The sequence below is a fragment of the Ambystoma mexicanum genome, chromosome 5p (assembly GCF_040938575.1).
Source record: "Ambystoma mexicanum isolate Mex_15411 chromosome 5p, UKY_AmexF1_1, whole genome shotgun sequence".
In the NCBI taxonomy this organism is placed as follows: Eukaryota; Metazoa; Chordata; class Amphibia; order Caudata; family Ambystomatidae; genus Ambystoma; species Ambystoma mexicanum.
In genome coordinates this window covers 61,355,862-61,374,833 of record NC_090930.1, presented here as the reverse complement: position 1 = coordinate 61,374,833, position 18,972 = coordinate 61,355,862, and the positions used below count along the sequence as shown (strand labels likewise).

At 47.5% G+C, this 18,972-nt stretch overlaps 1 protein-coding gene across 4 annotated transcripts in view; it reads left to right on the top strand.

Moving 5' to 3' along the window:
• KIF4A (kinesin family member 4A) overlaps positions 1-18,972 on the top strand; it is an 807,676-nt gene that overhangs the window by 370,667 nt on the left and 418,037 nt on the right. For all 4 annotated transcript variants that reach the window (XM_069612448.1, XM_069612449.1, XM_069612450.1 and 1 more), the window contains one exon: positions 16,057-16,201. In XM_069612448.1, the coding sequence (XP_069468549.1) occupies positions 16,057-16,201 (145 nt within the window). The remainder of the gene's footprint in view (positions 1-16,056; positions 16,202-18,972) is intronic.

Here is an 18,972-nt window from a genome sequence, read left to right as displayed (position 1 = left end):
CTTGTCGTCTTGGTATTGGGTAATCCACCTATTGGTATAGGTTTGTACTACACAGTTGGAGTGACTGAGCAGTCAGACTTGTATGAAGAGAGGTGAATGTGCGCTGTAGAATCGTAGCGTCGAAAACGCATACAAGTTTCCAAATAACTTTACACTCAAAGTTCTAGTAAAATAATTAACGGCCAGTTTTAAATATGCCTTTTTTAAAAAAGCAATATGCAACAATAAAAATACACTTCATAACACTTTCTCAGATCTAGAATAAGCAAGTAGTTACACGTTAGAGATGCTTCATACACACGTCTTACACCCTGAGGTGTCTTCAATTACTAGGACAATATTGGCATTTATATTTCACTTTTGCACTTTTTAAAATTCCGAGGTTGTGGATAGGACAGGTTAAGAAAAGGAAAAAGCTTAACAGGTTCTCGGATGTGAGCACTTTTCAATCGCCCAATGTAGTCTAGATGAAACCTTTCCCAGTAATATTTAGTTAAAACCAATGTACCACTTATGAGGAACAGTTGGAATCAAAGTCAATGGGCCAGAAGAGTCTGCAAGGAGCCAGGAAAGTCAGTCAATTTGAACAATGTCTATGGAGCTGAGGCACTTCTTAGATAGCACGAAAGTCTCACACAGTTAGTTTTTGTAGAAAATCACTGTTGGGGCCACAAGCTGTTAGGCTTGGGAAAGTCAGAGCCGAGATCAACTTCAAAAAGCAGCTACTACAAGTCTCAAGTGAGCTAATGAAAGCTACAGACACGAGGGTTAAGTACCCCATAGTCAGCACAGTACATTAAGTTAGAAGAGGATCCGGCTGGCTTCTGTTCTGGTTGCAATGTTGCAGATCCTGGGCCTCAGTCGTGGGGACAAGAGGGAGAACGTCTGGAGGACTTCGGCACTGCAGCTGGGAGGTCGTCGCCGGTGGCGGCTATGGGCTCTCTTCAGTTCAGTGGTTCTTCGCGGATTTCAGCTACCGGCAAATAGCACCACCATGGATATTGGATACTTGATGGTCTTCCTTCACTCCTTGAGTCCAGCACTCTGGTGAGGTGGCTCGAGCTTGGGACGTCCTGCTTCGGGATGGTTCTCAGGATCTTTACTACGGGTTTCTCGACCCCTGGCACTCTGTTTCAGCAGCAGCAAAGAAGTACAGCCAGTTGGGGAAGGTCTTGCAGCAAAGTTTGTCTTGCGGTTAGTTGCTCCCACCAACCCAAGACCTCGTTTCTCTGGTCTATTCGGAAAAGCAGTTTCAGCACAGCAGCAGGGCTTCACTGGGCAGTTACACGGCCCAGTAGGATGCAGAAAGCTTCTCTTCACGATTCCTTCGTTGGATGTTTCGTCCAGTGGTCGACTGTCTTCTGTTCAAGAAGCCTCGCCTTTTTATGCAGGTTTGTCCCATTCATGCACAGGCTAGCTGTCAATCGCACATCAGGGTGGCAAAAACGTACAGAAAGGTTCATCCTGGTTTGGCGTGCGGAGTAAAACCCAAGAAAGACCTCCCTAACAAGAGATGGAGAAAAAAGGCTGGGGCCATTTTGACACTGTTAGGGAGAATTCTCATTTCATGGCTAATTTCCCTTACCTAGTGAGTACCTCAGCAGCTTTGCTGGATCTCGAGTTATTTCTTTCCACTTGGTAAGAGTGTGAGCTTTCCCCCCACTCTTACCCATGTTTTTCTGTGTCTCTTACCTGTTTTTATGAATGTGGGCTCTGGAGTACACCACATCAGTGGCCCCCTTCTTTTGTGTGTTACACAGCACCTTCAGTGCAGTGACACAGGGATGTCGTCCAGACTTCCCACCGACTCCATTTCTGAGGTCGTCTACTGTCCCCCAGAAAACTGTAAAGTTGCCATTAACTTTAATTAGTCAATTTAACCACAGATCCAGTACACCCCATTTTACATGGAGTACTGGAAGGGCTAACTCTTAACCCTTTTTATCTGTACCTCCTAGAGCATTGTTTCGCTCTTTGAACATTTAGACGTGGCTGGTGGCAGTGGTAGCTACCCTTAAATTTTCTACGGCGGTTATCTTATATAAACGTGGTAGTATTGTAGGCTATTGTATTAGCCTCACAAACCCGCTTGACCAAATACTTTCTTTTTGCTCCGGTCTGGTTTATTCGCCTTTTCTTTTTGTTAAACTGCTTCTTGTGTTTTACTTTGCGTGGCAAACCAGGTTTGCCTTCTTTGTTCACTGTCTTTTGGCGGGCTTCTGCCAAGAAGCCCTCCTCTAGGCACCTGGGTGTCTAGGTGGGCTGAATGTGAGGGAGGGGTGTAGTCACCCCCTGCACAGGGTATCCTAGGAAACCCAAGTCACATTTTTCATGATTGGCTGAGGCGGTTGTCTGGGCTGGACAACCACTCCTGCTGTGTGATTGACAGCCAGGCTGTGTGAATGGGGATTTTCGCATAAAAGGCCGGTCTCTTGGGCTGGAAGTCAGAGTCGCCACTGGAACTACATGGAACCGAAGAGAAGTGGAGGAAAGGTCGACTGCTGCAACTATCCCGTACCAGTGAAGCTCTGCTGCAGTCCTGAGCGATCTACCCTTCAACGACTAAGAGGAGATCCAGTCCGGAGTAGTCTTCCCTTGAGCCTGGTGGGGATAACCAGCTCGTCTTCAGTCAGAGGAATCCCTTCGTGGTTGAAATCGCTGCACACTGCAGTAGTGGTCCGGATAGCCACCTGAAGAGCCTCTCCTGTTTTTAAGGAGCGCATCTTTTATTCATCGTTGCTGCTGCCGGCCTCATCCCTGTGTGGTGCAGACCCCCTCATCGCCCTTCTTGCCGAAGTTCCAGGAATCGTGGGTCTGCAGGAAACTACCAGGAACAACTGCCGTGGCACCAGCTTCATCTTTTGAGAAAGGTACCGTGTCCTGCTTGAGAAATTTGGGTGAATCTCTCGTTCTCTTCCTTAAGGCTTGTCCTTACTTTTCCCTCCTTATAACATTTGCTTCCGAACATTGACAATAGCTAAGTACTCTTGGCTACGTTGAATCGTGAACTGATCGATTGTGTGATCCTTGACAACAGGCACCCGGTGTCACTTGACCCTGGCTCCAGGCCTTTGACTCTTGAATTCCGGTCTATGAATGTTCTTCAATTCTGTCTGCCTAGCTATTATATTGCCTATGATTTTTTGTCGCGGATATGTGTTTATTTAGTTGACCGAACTGTCAAAAAGTGATTGCAATCATATTCACGGTAACCTGTCTTGTTTCATTACACTGGTCCATTCAAACACAGGGTACTTAGCTTGAGTCATACCGTACAAAGTGAATTGGTTAGTTGTAGTGTATTTTACGTGTGGTTTTGAATTTAATAGAAGTGTTTAAAACAAATGGTTTAAAAATAAATGTACTTATATTTTTCTACCTGAAACCTTGAGTCAGTGTTTGCTTGAGTCACAGTAATTGTGATCCCTTTGTGTATTCTCTGCTACTGCTCATATACTGTTGAGATAAGCCTGGCTGCTCCGCCACTGCTACCACTCTGACATAGTAGTCCAGGCTTGTATTGCCACCTGTAGCCTTAATTGTGTGTAGAGGTTCCTAAGGGCACTGCACAGGATTCTGCCTAACAGACAAAATGGTCACCCATGGGTCCTATACTGCAGCTGAGGGTTCAATGAAACCACTGCCACCAGCCATTAAAAATACTGAGGGTAATATAAAAAAAATGTTTTGAGTAAGTAGGAAAAGGGGCTACTAAGTATCCCCCCCCCCCAGCAATCCACATAAGATGGAATGTGCTGGACCTATGTAGGAAAAAGGTAAGTAAAGGCAATTTCACTTTACTATTTTTGGGAACTGTAGTTCACCAAAGAAAAGGTATTTAAACCTTATGAGAAATCAAAGCACTTCTGTGACACTGCACTGAATGTGCTGTCTACATACAAAATGTAGATACCTATGGAGTTTCAGACTCCAGAAACAAAACAAAAGTCCCAAAGTCCAGCAAAAGAGCTGTTGGGTCTCTAAGGTAGGAGGAATTCAGCACTAAACTGATAATTCACACTACCTTAATTTAGTCCCTTACACAATCCCCCATCTAGTTCTAGCAAAAAGTCAAATTCTGTAGTGTTGTTTAGGCCTAGTTTTAGGATTCGTTTTGGGGGGGGGGGGGAAAGAGTACCACAGATTACCTCCATGGGTTGGACATTCCATATTAAAATACACCATAACTGGCTAGCTACAACTATCTGGCTGAGACCCAGCTTCCTCTTGCCCAATCCCCCAGCAGACTTGCCTTAGCTCACAATACTCCAACTTCAAGGTTTAAAAACATCGACCTAGCCTCATTCTAGATCAACCCTTAACTTTGGAGATAGGAGTGAAACGTTAACCTCACTGGACAGAATTTGATCTTACCCTCTTCCCTCATATTTCCCCAAGCATTCACCTTTGCATGTCCTATACTTGGCGCAGTTTCAAAATTGGGATTGCCTTACTGCCACAGGTTCTTCAGGCTAAATATAATGGAACAACAAAAATGAACCTGGGCGAAATGAGATCAGAACATCTGTACACATTTAAACAATACCAGGTCTTGTCAAAATATATATTTATTTATAAACAATTTACACAAATATTTATTGTTCTCAACATCCCCATTTAAACACCACCATTCATTCCATCATTCATTCACACTCTCACTATACATGTCAATATTCCACACTTGTGGTACTCAGACCACCTAGAACCAATATATTAACATAAATGTCAACACCTCTTGGTGATTACAGTAAGTGTTAATACAAAAACAAATAGCATCCTGCTTATTTGCTATAACTCAACATATGTTTCGGTCGTCACAATAGGCCCCTAATTTAAGCCGGTAAATATAAGCGACCTTCAGGAGACGGATGGTTCTGTTGCAACCACTCCGAAATGTCAAAAGGTGGAGGATGTCGTCAAACCTCAATCTCCACGGGAAATAATGGAGACGCGTGGCAACGATGGACTAAATCCTGCAGTGGTGCTAGATAACTGCGCCTATACTGATCAAAGATTCAGGTATGGGGGTGTCTTGCGTCTTTAGTCAATAAATCCAAAGAGGAAAAATCCCTGTTCTCGCCTCATGTGGCCGAGTCCAGAAATGTTCTAATCTGGTACCCCAGTTTTTTCTCACTGCGCGGTGATTCCAGTGCAATGTTCCATGGGTTCCTTCTCTCTTGTCCTGCACACACTCCAAATTTGGAATGTGTGCAGGACAAGAGAGAACCTGGGCGAAATGAGATCAGAACATTTGTACACATTTAAACAATACCAGGTCTTGTAAAAAAACTCCACAAACATGCGAAGAAAGAGTTTGATACCATCAAGACTCTTGACCGAATTTCTAGGCCCCCTAACAGACGCAGCTATGGCAATAGACGCTCCTTTCGTGGCCAACGCCAGCAGCAAAACCAACAGCAATTTTACTCTGCTACCAACTGGCCCTCTAACCAGGGTAACAACACCCAGTTCAGTCAAAGAGGCCAACGCCGTGGCAAAGGAAGAGGTCGCGGCTCCAGCCCCAAAGGTTCCACGCCCAATACCAACAAATGACCCGAAGATTCGGGTCCCCTCCCATGCATCACCGGTCGGGGGCCGGCTAACATCGTTCCTTTCAGCATGGGAGGGAATATCGTCAGACCGCTGGGTATTATCAACCATAGCCCACGGATACTGCATCGAATTCAACGGTTCCCCGAAGTACAGACCCCCACGGAACCGACGCATGACACCGGAACACCTCACCATTCTTCTTCAAGAAGTAGAAGAGCTACTGAAAAAAGAGGCTATAGAGGCTGTCCCCCTATCTCAGGTAACAGAAGGTATTTATTCAGTGTACTTCCTTGTACCCAAAAAGGACTTAACCATGAGCCCTGTATTAGATCTGCGCCCAGCGAACAAGTTTGTCAAACCCCAAAAGTTTCGTATGTTGACCTTGCAGGAAGTAATCCCACTGTTATCACAAGGGGATTACATGACAACACTAGACATGAAAGATGCATACTTTCATATTTTAATGTTGCCAGCGCACAGAAAATACCTCAGGTTCAAGATAGAGAACAAACACTACCAGTTCAGAGTACTACCCTTCGGGATAGCATCTGCACCAAGGGTATTCACGAAAGTACTGGCAGTGGCAGCGGCCCACCTGCGCAGGTTATCCATCCCGGTATACCCTTACCTCGACGACTGGCTCATAACAGGGAATTCTTACGAAACATGCTTCTCCAATACCCAAAAGACCGTAGACCTTTTTTTCCAACTGGGCTTCTCCATCAACGAAAAGAAGCCCAGCTTAGACCCCAGCCAAATCAAACAATTCCTAGGGGCTCTAATTTGAACAAAGGACGGCCTCGTCTTCCCCTCCAACGAGAGGGTCCAAAACATGCTGTTTCAGATCCCCCATTATGTGGCAGGTCGAGAGGTGACGGTACGCAAAGCAATGCGCTTGCTAGGGATGATGGCGTCATGTATTTATTTGGTACCTCACGCGCGCCTGCGCCCAATGCAAGAGTGGCTCTACAGCCAGTGGTGTCAGGCCAGTGGACAATGGGACGATCTAGTGGTGGTCTCGCAGGCCTTGGTTCTCGCTACGGTGGTGGACAAAAGAAAACCTGTTATTAGGGAAAACTTTTGCCACACCCGCAGTGGAAGCCACTCTAACCACAGACGCATCCCCTTACAGGATGGGGGGCTCACCTATCCCATCAGACTGCTCGCGGAGCGTGGACTCCGAGCTTAGCATCCAAGCATATAAACCTGCTGGAACGACTAGCGGTGTTCAAAGCACTGAAAGCCTTTCAGGAACACCTACAAGGAAAGACAGTGATGGTCCTCACAGACAGCACCACAGCCATGTACTACCTCAACAAGCAAGGGGGCACTCACTCTCCAGGACTGTCCAAGCTGTCCCAGAATATATGGAAGTGGGCTCTCAAACACATGTTCCTACTATCACAACATGTACCAGGGGAACTCAATCTGCTAGCAGACAAACTCAGCAGAGACTAACCCCTGCCCGAAGAGTACGAATGGCAATTGCACGAAGACATCGTCTTAGACGTCTTCACGCAATGGGGGTTCCCGGAAATAGACCTGTTCGCAACTCTGGAGAACTCACAATGCCAAAGTTACGCCTCCAGGTACCCCCAGAACCAGTCCAAGGGGAACGGTCTGTCGATTCAATGGTCAGGGAAATTTGTTTACGCCTTCCCCCCGACTCCCCTTCTCAACAAAGTGGTGCACAAGATGCACCAGGAGCAGGTTACCATGATACTAGTGGCCCCAATGTGGGCCCAGCAGCCATGGTTCGCTCACTTGATGGAGAGGTCCCTATCTCCCCCAGTGAAACTTCCCTGCCCGTACAACATGCTGTCACAGGACAAGGGCAGGACACTGCATCCATGCCCTCAGACCATGAACTTAGCAGCCTGACTCCTGAGATCATAGAATTTGGACATTTACAACTCCCGCAGAGATGTATGGACATCCTCGGGGAAGCCAGAAAACCTAATACTCGCCACTGCTATTCTAGCAAGTGGAAAAGATTTGTCATCTGGTGTAGAGGTAAGAGCATCAACCCGGTTGACTGCTCTCCCACTAACATTGTTCTGTACTTGACCCATTTACTGGATTCAGGTCTAGTCTTCAATTCCATTAAAGTCCACCTAGCGGCACTTTCTGCATACACCACTTCCCAACTTAAAGTGTCGTGGTGGAAGATACCAGTTATCAAGGCCTTCATGGAGGGGGTAAAGAGAATACACCCTCCGATAGCTAACCCAGCTCCCGGATGGGACTTAAATGTGGTACTTTCTAGACTCATGGGCCCTCCTTTCGAACCCATGCACAAGGCAACTCTTAAAGACCGCACTCTTAAGACTGCTTTCCTAATAGCTATCACCTCCATTAGGAGAGTAAGTGAACTACAGGCTCTTTCTATACTAGACCCCTTTGTAACAGTTCACAAGGATAAGGTGGTTCTACGCACACACCCAAGGTTTGCACCAAAATTCATCTCGAAATTTCATGTAAACCAGTCAATAGAACTACCAACGTTCTTTCAAAACCCTTCCAGCTTGGGAGAAAAAAGTCTGCATACACTAGATGTACGCAGAGCTGTCATGTTCTACATGGAAAGAACCAGACCACTGAGAAAGACTAATCAGTTCTTTGTCTCTGTGGCAGCAGGAAGAGAAGGAGATGCAGTTTCAAAGTCCACTATATCTAGATGGATTGTTCAATGCATCACTCTCTGTTTCTCTCTTGCTAAGAGAGAACTACCCTTCAGGCCAAGAGCACATTCCACTCGAGGCACTGGGGCTTCCATAGCGTTCATTGCAAATGTTCCCCTTGAGTCCATCTGCAAAGCGGCTACCTGGAGTTCTGTGCACACCTTTGCAAAACACTACTGTCTAGATGCACACTCTAGATCTGACTCCCAGGTGGGACAGGCAGTATTAAGACATCTTTTCTCTACTGTTCCTTCTCATAACCCACCGCCAACTCCGGGTACTGCTCGCTAGTCTATGCACAGCATGTGATTCTAAGCAGATTAACAAACATCAGAAGACAATGCATTACTTACCGTAAAAGCATTTCTGATGGTTGTATCTGCTTAGATTCACATGCGCCCACCCTTCCTCCCCGCTCGGATGGAAGGAACATAGACATCCTTTTCTATATTTCTCTTTTCTGTACTCACTCACGTCTAGAAGGCTCCCTCAGGGCAGACAAATACAAACAGAGGGACCTCGACGCGTGAGGGATTGTGGGTACAACGCACGTCACTATAGGGATAGTGTTAGACACGCCTTGTCGACGTCCCCTTTTTCGACTACGAAAAACAAAATGCAATACTCCGCAGTGACCACTGGATGTCGGACCTATGCACAGCATGTGAATCTAAGCAGATACAACCATCAGAAATGCTTTTACGGTAAGTAATGCATTGTCATATTTTTTGACAAGACCTGGTATTGCTTAAATGTGTACATATGTTCTGATCTCATTTCGCCCAGGTTCATTTCTATACTTGGCGCAGACTCCTTAGTCGGCTAGCTTGGCAAAACCAATTGTCTGCCCTGCAATGGGTGGTGGTACATACCTATGTGGTAAAAGCCCTCTCAATACTATGGCCTGCTTGAGCACAAAGTCCATCGCACAACCAACACCAACTTGATCTAGTACCCAGAATTAACTGGGATAGATTGCACCATACTAAATTGAACACGCAAATTATGTTCTTACCACCGATAATGACTGTCAGTTATGACACAAACGCAACCATATCCCACCACCCTTTTCCATTATGTTTTGCCTCACAGGATCAGTCTTATTGTCCTCCCTCTTCCTATTTACCTTCTCCTCAATCATGTTATTCCTAGCCTCCAGTTTAGTCCATCCCCACCTTTCCCTAAGCTCAAACCAAGTGCTCCTGTGCAGACTTGCATTATGCTCGGCATTTTTGACAGTCTAGGCGCCGCAATACAATTACGTTGGTGAAGGGCGCAGTGCTCACATGCTGTATAACTTTCAGGTATCTGAGTTTTTGATAACTGGGAAGGCTCGTCTGTTTAGGGTTCAGAAAAAAGCAGACCAATGAATAATATATGGGACATGACTTCAGTTGGTGCTTAAGCTTTACAATACACACACCAGACTTTTCAAATGGAATCATTTGACTTACTCTGCAGATTAAAAAAAGAAATTTGTTATGCTCGATTTCCATCCAGATAGAGCTGTAAAGATGTGAATGAGATTTTAAGTTATCAGAATAAAGATCAGATGCCCATATGATCCATAGTCTGCCTATATTCTTAGTATGTATGGGAGGCTTGATGCGGGCAAGGGTTCAGGAAGATATCCCTTCGGTTTAGGGTCAAAGATTCGAATACAACGGTTCGAATAACAATACTTCTGATGCTTGTTAATCTGCTTAGAATCACATGCTGTGCATATGGTCCGACATCCAGTGGTAACCGCAGAGTATTGCATCTTGTCTTTTGGGGACCGAAAGGGGACGTCTGCATAGGCGTGCCTGAAACACTATCCCTATCGTGACGTGTGTAGTACCCTAAATCCCTCACGCGCCAAGGTCCCGCAGATTGTCCCCCCCATGCCTTCCCCCACCCCTCCCCCCCCCAGATAACTGGTCTCCCTATAGCGGTGCTCTTCATGAGACATTGTTTATCTTACCAAATTGTCGGTTTATTCCCCGTTAAGTCACTTGGCCCATCAAGAACATCTTCGACGAAGACTACGGGGGAATCGTCTACGGCTGTGGGTTCTGACGCCTAAGATCCAGCGTTCGGACTTCCACGTGGTCTGGCCTTCTGGCCGGCCTACACAGTAGAGAGAGTGGGCTCGGGGATTGCCATACTGTTATGTGTTTCCTCTTTTCCACTGCTTTCCTTTTTGGTCTGGTCACCCTTCCCTTCTGCTATGGAAAGGACTCCATTTAGATTCTGCCCTGTGTGTAGGGTCAGATATCCGTGGAAAAACGAGCACACGTCGTGTAACGCTTGTCTCCCCCTAGAGCACAACGAAAAGCGTTTTTCGGCGTGTAAACTCCTTAAACCTAAAACCCTTAAGGAGCGCCGGTTGAAGCGGTGGGATGCATACGGAATGTCACGCATGGAGCCTCCCTCCCCTGCCGCGACACCAGCTGAAAGTGACAGGGGTACATCGGATGACCTAACGTCCAACGCGGACGTTATAGACCTTGAGGCGGACTATTCTCGGGCCGCCATGCCCGTCCCCGACCCTTCCAGGCTAGACTCTGATCTTGCTACAGGGACCACACCCGGTGACAGGGGCGTACAATCGCACCACACAAATCACACAACCCAAGGGCCCTCCTCGACGACTTTGTCGAAGAAGGCGAAAGCGCCAACGGATCGGTCTGATCCGGAGCCTTCCCCGCATCCGCAGCAGCGCATGACTGGGCATAACAAACATAACAAGGGTGCTACTCCCCAAACTACATGCGCTGAAGCTTCAGAACAAGAAACTTTGGATTCCAAGGCCCGTACAGGCCCAAAAACTAAGAGTAGGCCTCTACCCGAGAAGCCATCCGCTGGCCCTCCTGGAGCCGCGGAGGACATTTTCACTGCCGATACATCATCGGAGGCTTTGTCTCCCTAAGATTCGGTGACTATCCGTAAGAGCATCAATAGGATTGATACGGCGGTGGGCCTAGTACCAGTTATGGGCCAATCCGCCGAAAAGTTTTCCACGGATTTGGAAGACGATCCCGAAGACTCTTAAGAAGAAAGCCAGGTACCCCTCTCAAGCACCCTGAGGATATCCTCTCTACGCCCTAGGGCGGAGAACACGGTTCCTACTCGGCTATGTCAATTTGGGTCATCCAAGTGGACCACAGAGCAATTTGAGCGGTGTATGGATCGGCTGGAGCAGTTTTTCAGTGCTTCTGATCAACCTCTGCCGAAAAAAGCTCGGGTAGGCCCTAACCCTCAACCACAAGTTGTCCAACACCAAGTTGACTATCAGAAGATGTCCAGATGGACACGTATAGAGACATCTATACAGAAGAAGAGTCCTCCTTTCTGGACAACTATGGGGAAGATCAAGGAGCAACGGACAACTGGGACGACACCCAGCAGGACGATCACAACTCTATCGTTTGCCTCGACTCTCCCCCATCCACCCTGATTCGACTAGCTTCCCCGGTGGATGATCTAATGGCTTTCAACATGTTGAAAAAAGCAGCGGAATTCTTTAAAATTGCCAGGCTTGAAGCCTTGCCCGAACAAGATTTCGTGGAGGACATTATTAATGAAAAGCCTCCGGCAAGCCAGTCTATCCCTCTCGAGCTCTATAAAGAGACTGCTGGCCCCTTCCTTAATCACACCCGCTCAGACTAGGGCTGTGAACCCAAGGGTCGAAACTTTTCCGGCCCACTTTATATCAAAGGACACGCAATCCCAGACTCACTGGTGGTGACCAACACTCGCATGAGAGCAGGGGTTCCCCTTGCCATGGTAGTCACCCCCGGACAAGGAGTCCAAAAGGTTGTATTCCTTAGGCAAACGGGTTATGTCGGCGGCGGCCTATACCGTCCGTATTGCCAATAACACGGAGTTACTAGCAAGCTACGTCGACGCCCAATGGAACCTACTCCAGGAAGGCCTTCAAGAGGTTCCAGAACCAACCAGAGGCAAGCTTCTCGCCATTGTCTCTGATGGCAAACTTGCCAATCAGAATGCGGTAAAGAATACCCTGGACACCGCAGAGACAGCAGGCAGGTCTCTCGCACAGGGTACTCTCCTAAAGAGGTACGCTTGGCTGCCCACGTCGGGCTTCAGGCCTGAGACCCAGGCATCCATCATCAACAAACCCATCGAAGAGGCCAACCTCTTCGGGAAGGCGGTAGACGATGCGTTGGAGACAGCCAAGAAGGAGCACGAGACTAAGTCGCTGCACCAAATTACCCAGAAACCCTCTTCACAGAGGGGCAGTCATTCTCGCCGGTCCTTTCGAAGACAAGCCCGCGCCGCTCTAAACAATTTTGGCACGGGCAACTTCAAGTCAATCTGCTGCAAGCCCCACTTACTACCCCCAGAGGGGTCAGAAGTGCGGAAAGAATAGAGGCAGAGGCTCCAATTCCAGAGGAGTGACAACCTCGGGTCCGAAATGACCACCAAGTCCAGGTCCCCTCCTATGTCTCCTCGGTCTCGGGCGATTAACAGCTTTCCTCAAGGCACGGGAGGGGATAACTTCAAACCAGTGGGTCTTAAAGCCTGTTGCCCACGGTTACTGCATGGAATTCGCCCGACCTCCACAGTTCAGACCGCCGAAACATCGAAGCCTTTCACGGGAACATCTGCAGATCCTGATCCAAGAGGTGGAAGCGCTGCTAGGAAAGGACGCCATAGAAGCCGTCCCGATTCTTCAGGTAAACGAGGGTATCTATTCAGTGTACTTCCTTGTACCCAAAAAGGATCTCACCACGCGTCCTGTTCTAGACCTGCGCCCAGCGAACGAGTTCATAAAGCCCCAGAAGTTTTGCATGGTAACAATGCAGGAGGTGATCCCATTGCTAAAATCGGGGGACTTCATGACATTGGATATGAAAGATGCATACTTTCATATTTCAATGCTGCCAGCGCACCGAAAATTCCTAAGGTTCGTTATTCAGGAGAAACACTACCAGTTCAAGGTACTCCCCTTCGGCATAGCCTCGGCGCCAAGAGTGTTAACCAAGGTCCTGGCAGCGGCACACTTGCGCAGACTTTCAGTTCCAGTTTACCCTTACCTCGACGATTGGCTCATCACAGGGGACTCGTTTGTTTGTTTTTCGAACACCCAAAAAACAGTAGGTCTACTGTTCAGCCTGGGATTTTCTATCAACGAAAAGAAATCCAGCCTAGTCCCCAGCCAAGGAAAACAGTTCCTGGGGGCTCTAATTCGTATGGAAGACTGTCTAGTCTTCCCTTCCAGCGAGAGGGTTCAGAACATGCTCTCTCGGGTTCCTCAGTATGTAGCCAGTCGAGAGGGGACAGTACTCAAAGCTATAAGTTTGCTAGGGATGATGGCGTCATGCATATACTTGGTTCTCCACGCGCGGCTGCGCATGCGTCCCATGCAAGAGTGGCTCAACAGCCAGTGGTGTAAGGCCAGCGGACAATGGGAAGATCTGTTGTCTCGCCAGCCCTCGTTCTCTCGAAGTGGTGGTGGTGTATTAACTGAGCAAACAGGGGGGCACTCACTCTCCAGGGCTATCCAAGCTGTCCCAAAACATCTGGGTATGGGCTCTCAAACACAAGATGTTCCTGATATCCCAACATGTTCCAGGGGAACTCAATCTTCTGGCAGACGTACTCGGCAGAGATTTTCCTCTGGCAGAAGTGTACGAATGGCGACTGCACGAAGACTTATCGAACGTCTTCGCAGAATGGGGGTTTCCAAAGATTGACCTGTTCGCTACTCAGGAGACCGCCCAATGCCAAGATTACGCCTCCAGGTACCCCCAGAACCGATCCAAGGGGAAAGGTCTCTGGATAACTTGGTCGGGGAAATTTGTCTACGCTCGTTCCCCCCCCCCCCCTACACCTCCCCAACTCCCCCCTCTGAACAAGATAGTACACAAGATGCACCAGGAACCAGTCACCATGATTCTGGTGGCTCCCTTGGTTCGCGCACCTGATGGAAATGTCCCCCTCTCCACCAGTCAAGCTGCCCTGCCCGTACAACATGTCTCAGGACAGAGGGGAGACTCTGCACCCATGCCCACAAACTCTGAACTTAGCAGCCAGGCTCCTGAGGTCATAGAGTTTGGACATCTGCAACTCCCTCAAAGATGCATGGACATACTGAGGGAGGCAAGAAAGCCTAACGCATGTTATTGCTATGCCAGCAAATGGAAACGTTTTGTCATCTGGTGCAGTTCCAAAGGCGTCAATCCCACCGATTGCTCGCCTTCACACATTGTGTTATATCTAACCCATCTGTTGGACTCTGGGTTAGTCTTCAATTCCTTAAAGGTTCACCTAGCGGCGTTGTCAGCCTACACCACGTCACAGCAGAAGGTGTTGTGGTGGAAAATACCTGTGATTAAAGCCTTTATGGAAGGGGTTAAAAGAATGTATCCCCCCATCACTCACCCAGCCCCTGGGTGGGATCTAAATGTGGTTTTAACTAGGCTCATGTACCCCCTTTTGAGCCTATGCATAAAGCTAGTCTGAAAGACCTGACTTACAAGACAGACTTTCTAGTAGCTATCACTTCTATCAGAAGAGTTAGCGAACTACAGGCCCTCACGGTTTTGGACCCCTTTGTTACAGTCCACAAAGATAAGGTAGTTCTGCGCGCACATCCCAGATTTGCGCCGAAATTTATTTCAAAGTTCCATGTGAACCAGTCAATCGAACTACCCACGTTCTTCCAGAGACCTACTAACCTGGCCGAAAGAAGCCTTCACACACTAGATCTGCGCAGGGCAGTCATGTTCTACATGGATAGAACTAAATCACTGAGGAAAACTAAACAATTCTTTGTTTCAGTGGCAGCTGGTAGAGAAGGGGACCCGGTCTCTAAATCAGCAATATCAAGGTGGATTGTCAAATGCATCACACTGTTACACTCTTGCAAGGAGAGAACTGCCCTTCAAGCCTAGAGCACATTCTACTCGAGGCACTGGGGAGCATTCATTGCAAATGTTCCCTTAGAGTCCATTTGCAAAGCGGCAACCTGGAGTTCTGTACACACCTTTACAAAACACTATTGCCTAGACACATTCTAGGTCTGATTCTCAGGTGGGACAAGCAGTACTAAGACATCTTTTTTTCTATTGTTCCTTCTCACAACCCACCTCCAACTCTGGGTACTGCTCGCTAGTCTATGCACAGCATGTGATTCTAAGCAGATTAACAGGCATCAGAAGATATGCGTTACTTGCCGTAAAAGCATTTCTGATGATTGTATCTGCTTAGATTCACATGCGCCTACCCTTCTTCCCTGGTTAGGGGTGGAAGGAACATAGACGTCTTACTACTTTCTCTCTTCATGTACTCACTCACTATAGCCTTGGGCTCCCTCATGGCAGAAAAAATGCAATCGGAGGGACCTCGGCGCGTGAGGGATTTTGGGTACTACACACGTCACGATAGGGATAGTGTTTCAGACACTCCTATGCCGACGTCCCCTTTCTGTCCCCGAAAGACAAGATGCAATACTCCGCGGTTACCACTGGATGTCAGACCATATGCACAGCATGTGATTCTAAGCAGATACAATCATCAGAAATGCTTTTACAGTAAGTAATGCATGTCATTCGAGTCAAAAGGACAGGGGGAAAAAGACGTTTATTTTTATTTTTGGGGGGGGGGCCCAAACCCCCGTTTTTTGGCCAAAACATTTTTACCTATACCAAAACCCCAAAAAATACATTAAAAAAAGGCATTTGGTCTTTTTTTTTCCCGTCATTTTGACGTGAATGTATTGCATTCGATCCTTTTTGTTTTCAAATTAATGACTGGACAGCATCCCTTCTGGGTGAAATCCCAATTGATTGCTATCTCTGCTCTTTGTTTTCAGGCTGAGTGAGCGCAGGCGGAAGAGACTGCAAGAACTAGAGGGCCAGATGGCTGATCTGAAGAAAAAGCTGGGTGAGCAGTCCAAGCTGTTAAAGCTGAGGGAATCCACGGAGCGGACAGTTTCCAAACTCAACCAAGAGATTCAGGTGAATTAACTGGGTGGAATGAATGGTTCATTTTTATAGCGCTTTTCACCATTCATATGGGCACAATGCTCTCCGGGTTGAAATCCCTCGGAGGGACCAAAGTCCACGTATGCGAAATTAGAGTAAGTGCTAGTATGGGTGTGAATTATGGCCAAAACGAGGATATGAACAAGTCATTTATAACGCGTCTGTACACAAGTTCTAGGCGTGGGATAGTCATTGTGTGTAGCTACCTATCGTACGTTTGTCGTGATGGGTAGCTGAAAACCTAGGGCAGAGGTGTTGTGCAGAGGTACTTGAAGTATTGTATGATAGCGGATTGTGCGGGTCGGCGGCCTAGCCTTCGGCTAAATTCCATAAGCATAGTGTGACGTTCAATGCATTGGCTACACTCTAGCAATTTCCTAGATTCAATGCATTTGCTGCATTCTAGAATCGCCTAGATTTAATTCAATGGCTGCATTCTTCATGCACCAAGCTTCAATAAAGTGACTGCATTCTAATGTGCCTAGTTTGGACGCGGTGGCTACATTCTGCATTCAGCTGGTTCCAGTACACTGGCTACTGTTATGGGAGTTTTCCTAAAGTCATACTGGCAGTAAGACTTAAGTTATCCCAGTGGTTTGTAGATCCCCCAATTCCTAGTATCGGCCTGTATTGGCTCAGGACCTTTGTAGTGTGGCAGAGCAGTCAGGCTGATCTTAAGAGGTAGATGTGAGCTGTTGGTAAGTATATTCATTATGTTTACATCAGAATCACTTTAAATACTTCAGACGTTTATGGTAGAACACTTAAAAATACTAGATACTGCACTTCAAAGGGCACTTTCACTTTTGTGTTTGTTTGCGGTTACATTTGTTGCAACATTAGAAACGGAAAAGACAAGGTTATTGTATTATTGGTAATTGCGCACTCATGCAGTTTTCAACAGGTCATGCAGTAATGCATTTACTCTACAAACACATCACCTAAAGGGAGGGAACTAAGTGGTTAGTGCAACATGTGCTTAGTAGAAGGTTTTACAGACGGTTTCCTCGTCTGGCAAGTCTTCATTCCAAAAACGCAACCCTAGCTGTAGGCAGTTGAGAGAGGGCTTGATGTCTTGACAGACAGCGAATTATGAAGAGCTGTAGATTTCATCCAGTGTCGAAAGTTATTGGAGCAGCAAGTTGGCAACTAACAAAGATCTTAAAACTGACTCTAAGGGAAGAGCATCAGCTGTGTTAGGCAAGATTGTGTGCAGTATCCTTTGGGAGACTACAGTAACCTTGACCTCCTGGCAATAGCAACCCAACCTTTGGTAGAAGTCTGTACTATACAGTTTAGCGTGTTGTAACGCTCACCTGATTCCCGTAGAGGCGCCGGTCTTGACTGGGCGTATACCGTATCTTCAAAGGTGATGTGTAACACACGGCTGGCTCTTTGGGCTGGACCTCTGTGCACTGTATGTCTGACTCGAAGGGTAAGATGTCTGCAGATAGAAAATATGGGATTAATGAACTGGGTTATTGAATGACTCTCTTCTTCCCTTTCTCTTCTCCTGTAGAACCCCGAAGGTTAACGCTCTCACCTTAGGTAAGTGAACGCCGTGCTCGCCATCTGCCTCGGGGCAGGGTGCTGTAACCAGTTTCTTCACTGGATAAGGGGAGCAGGCCTCTTGACTTCAGAGGACTGCTGTCCGTCGTTTACTGCACGAACGGTAAGTTTCGAGTAATTCTAATGTCTTTAAAGTCTTTAGTAATGATGTCTCTTGTTTTGCAGAGTTCCGGCGATGATGGATGACGGGCTGAAGTGAGTTGAAGATGGAGCCCGTGTGATGAATAGAAGCGCCTGGAAGCACGTAAGTAAGCGCTTGTTGCCTGCTTCACGATGCGCTCTAACTGTCTTTTTATTTTGCAGGTACAAGTTCGGAGCGGCTGCAGGGTGCCGGAATACCCACTGGGTTAGATGTGGAAAGGAGTAATGGCACGTGAGTATTAAAGTTCCCCAATGTCTTTAAACGCACCTTGTTTTGTCTTTCAGATGCGGGATGCAGCGCGAGGCGTTGGTGACAGCCGATGGACCAGGTAAGTGCTAACCTGTTCTTTCTTGTCTTTATAGGTGTTGCTGAAGACTGGATTCAGGATGGTAAGCCTTTTTCCTTAGGCCCAGGATCAGATGCAGAAGACACGATGAGGGTTCTGCTGCAGAGGATGCAGAATAACGCAAAGCAAGATTCATCCATCGGGTGTGGTTTAAATAGCCTCCTGTAGTGCTTAGGTGTCCTTCCACAGCCACGCCTAGGTAAGAAAAGAGTTCCTGCTTTCCAGAAGAGTGCCAGTGTTCTGAACCTAGGGAATGGCTCCTGCCCCACCCAACAGGAAAAGTAGTTCCAAACAGAAGAGGATCAGAGGCTCAACTGGCAGGCAAGTAAGCAGCATGGTCTGCTGCAGGTAAGTCCACCCAAGCATTATGAGCCCGGCGCTTCCAGCGCTGGGACTGGGCATATTTATGAGCCTGGTGCCACTGGCGCCAGGACTGGGTCCAAAAGGTCCCAATTGGGACTGGTTGGCACTCGGAACCTGGGTTATGGATCTGCTTCCAAGGGAGTTGGGAAAACCCTGACCTTTTGGAAGCAGAGATCATGACAGTACCCCCCCCCCTCAAGGCCCCTCCCAAACCGGGCTTCTCCGGGGGTTTTGGCTTGTCAGGAAATGTTCGGTGAAATCTTTTGATTAGGCGAGGAGCATGGACATATTCAGCAGGTTCCCAGGATCTCTCTTGGGGGCCGT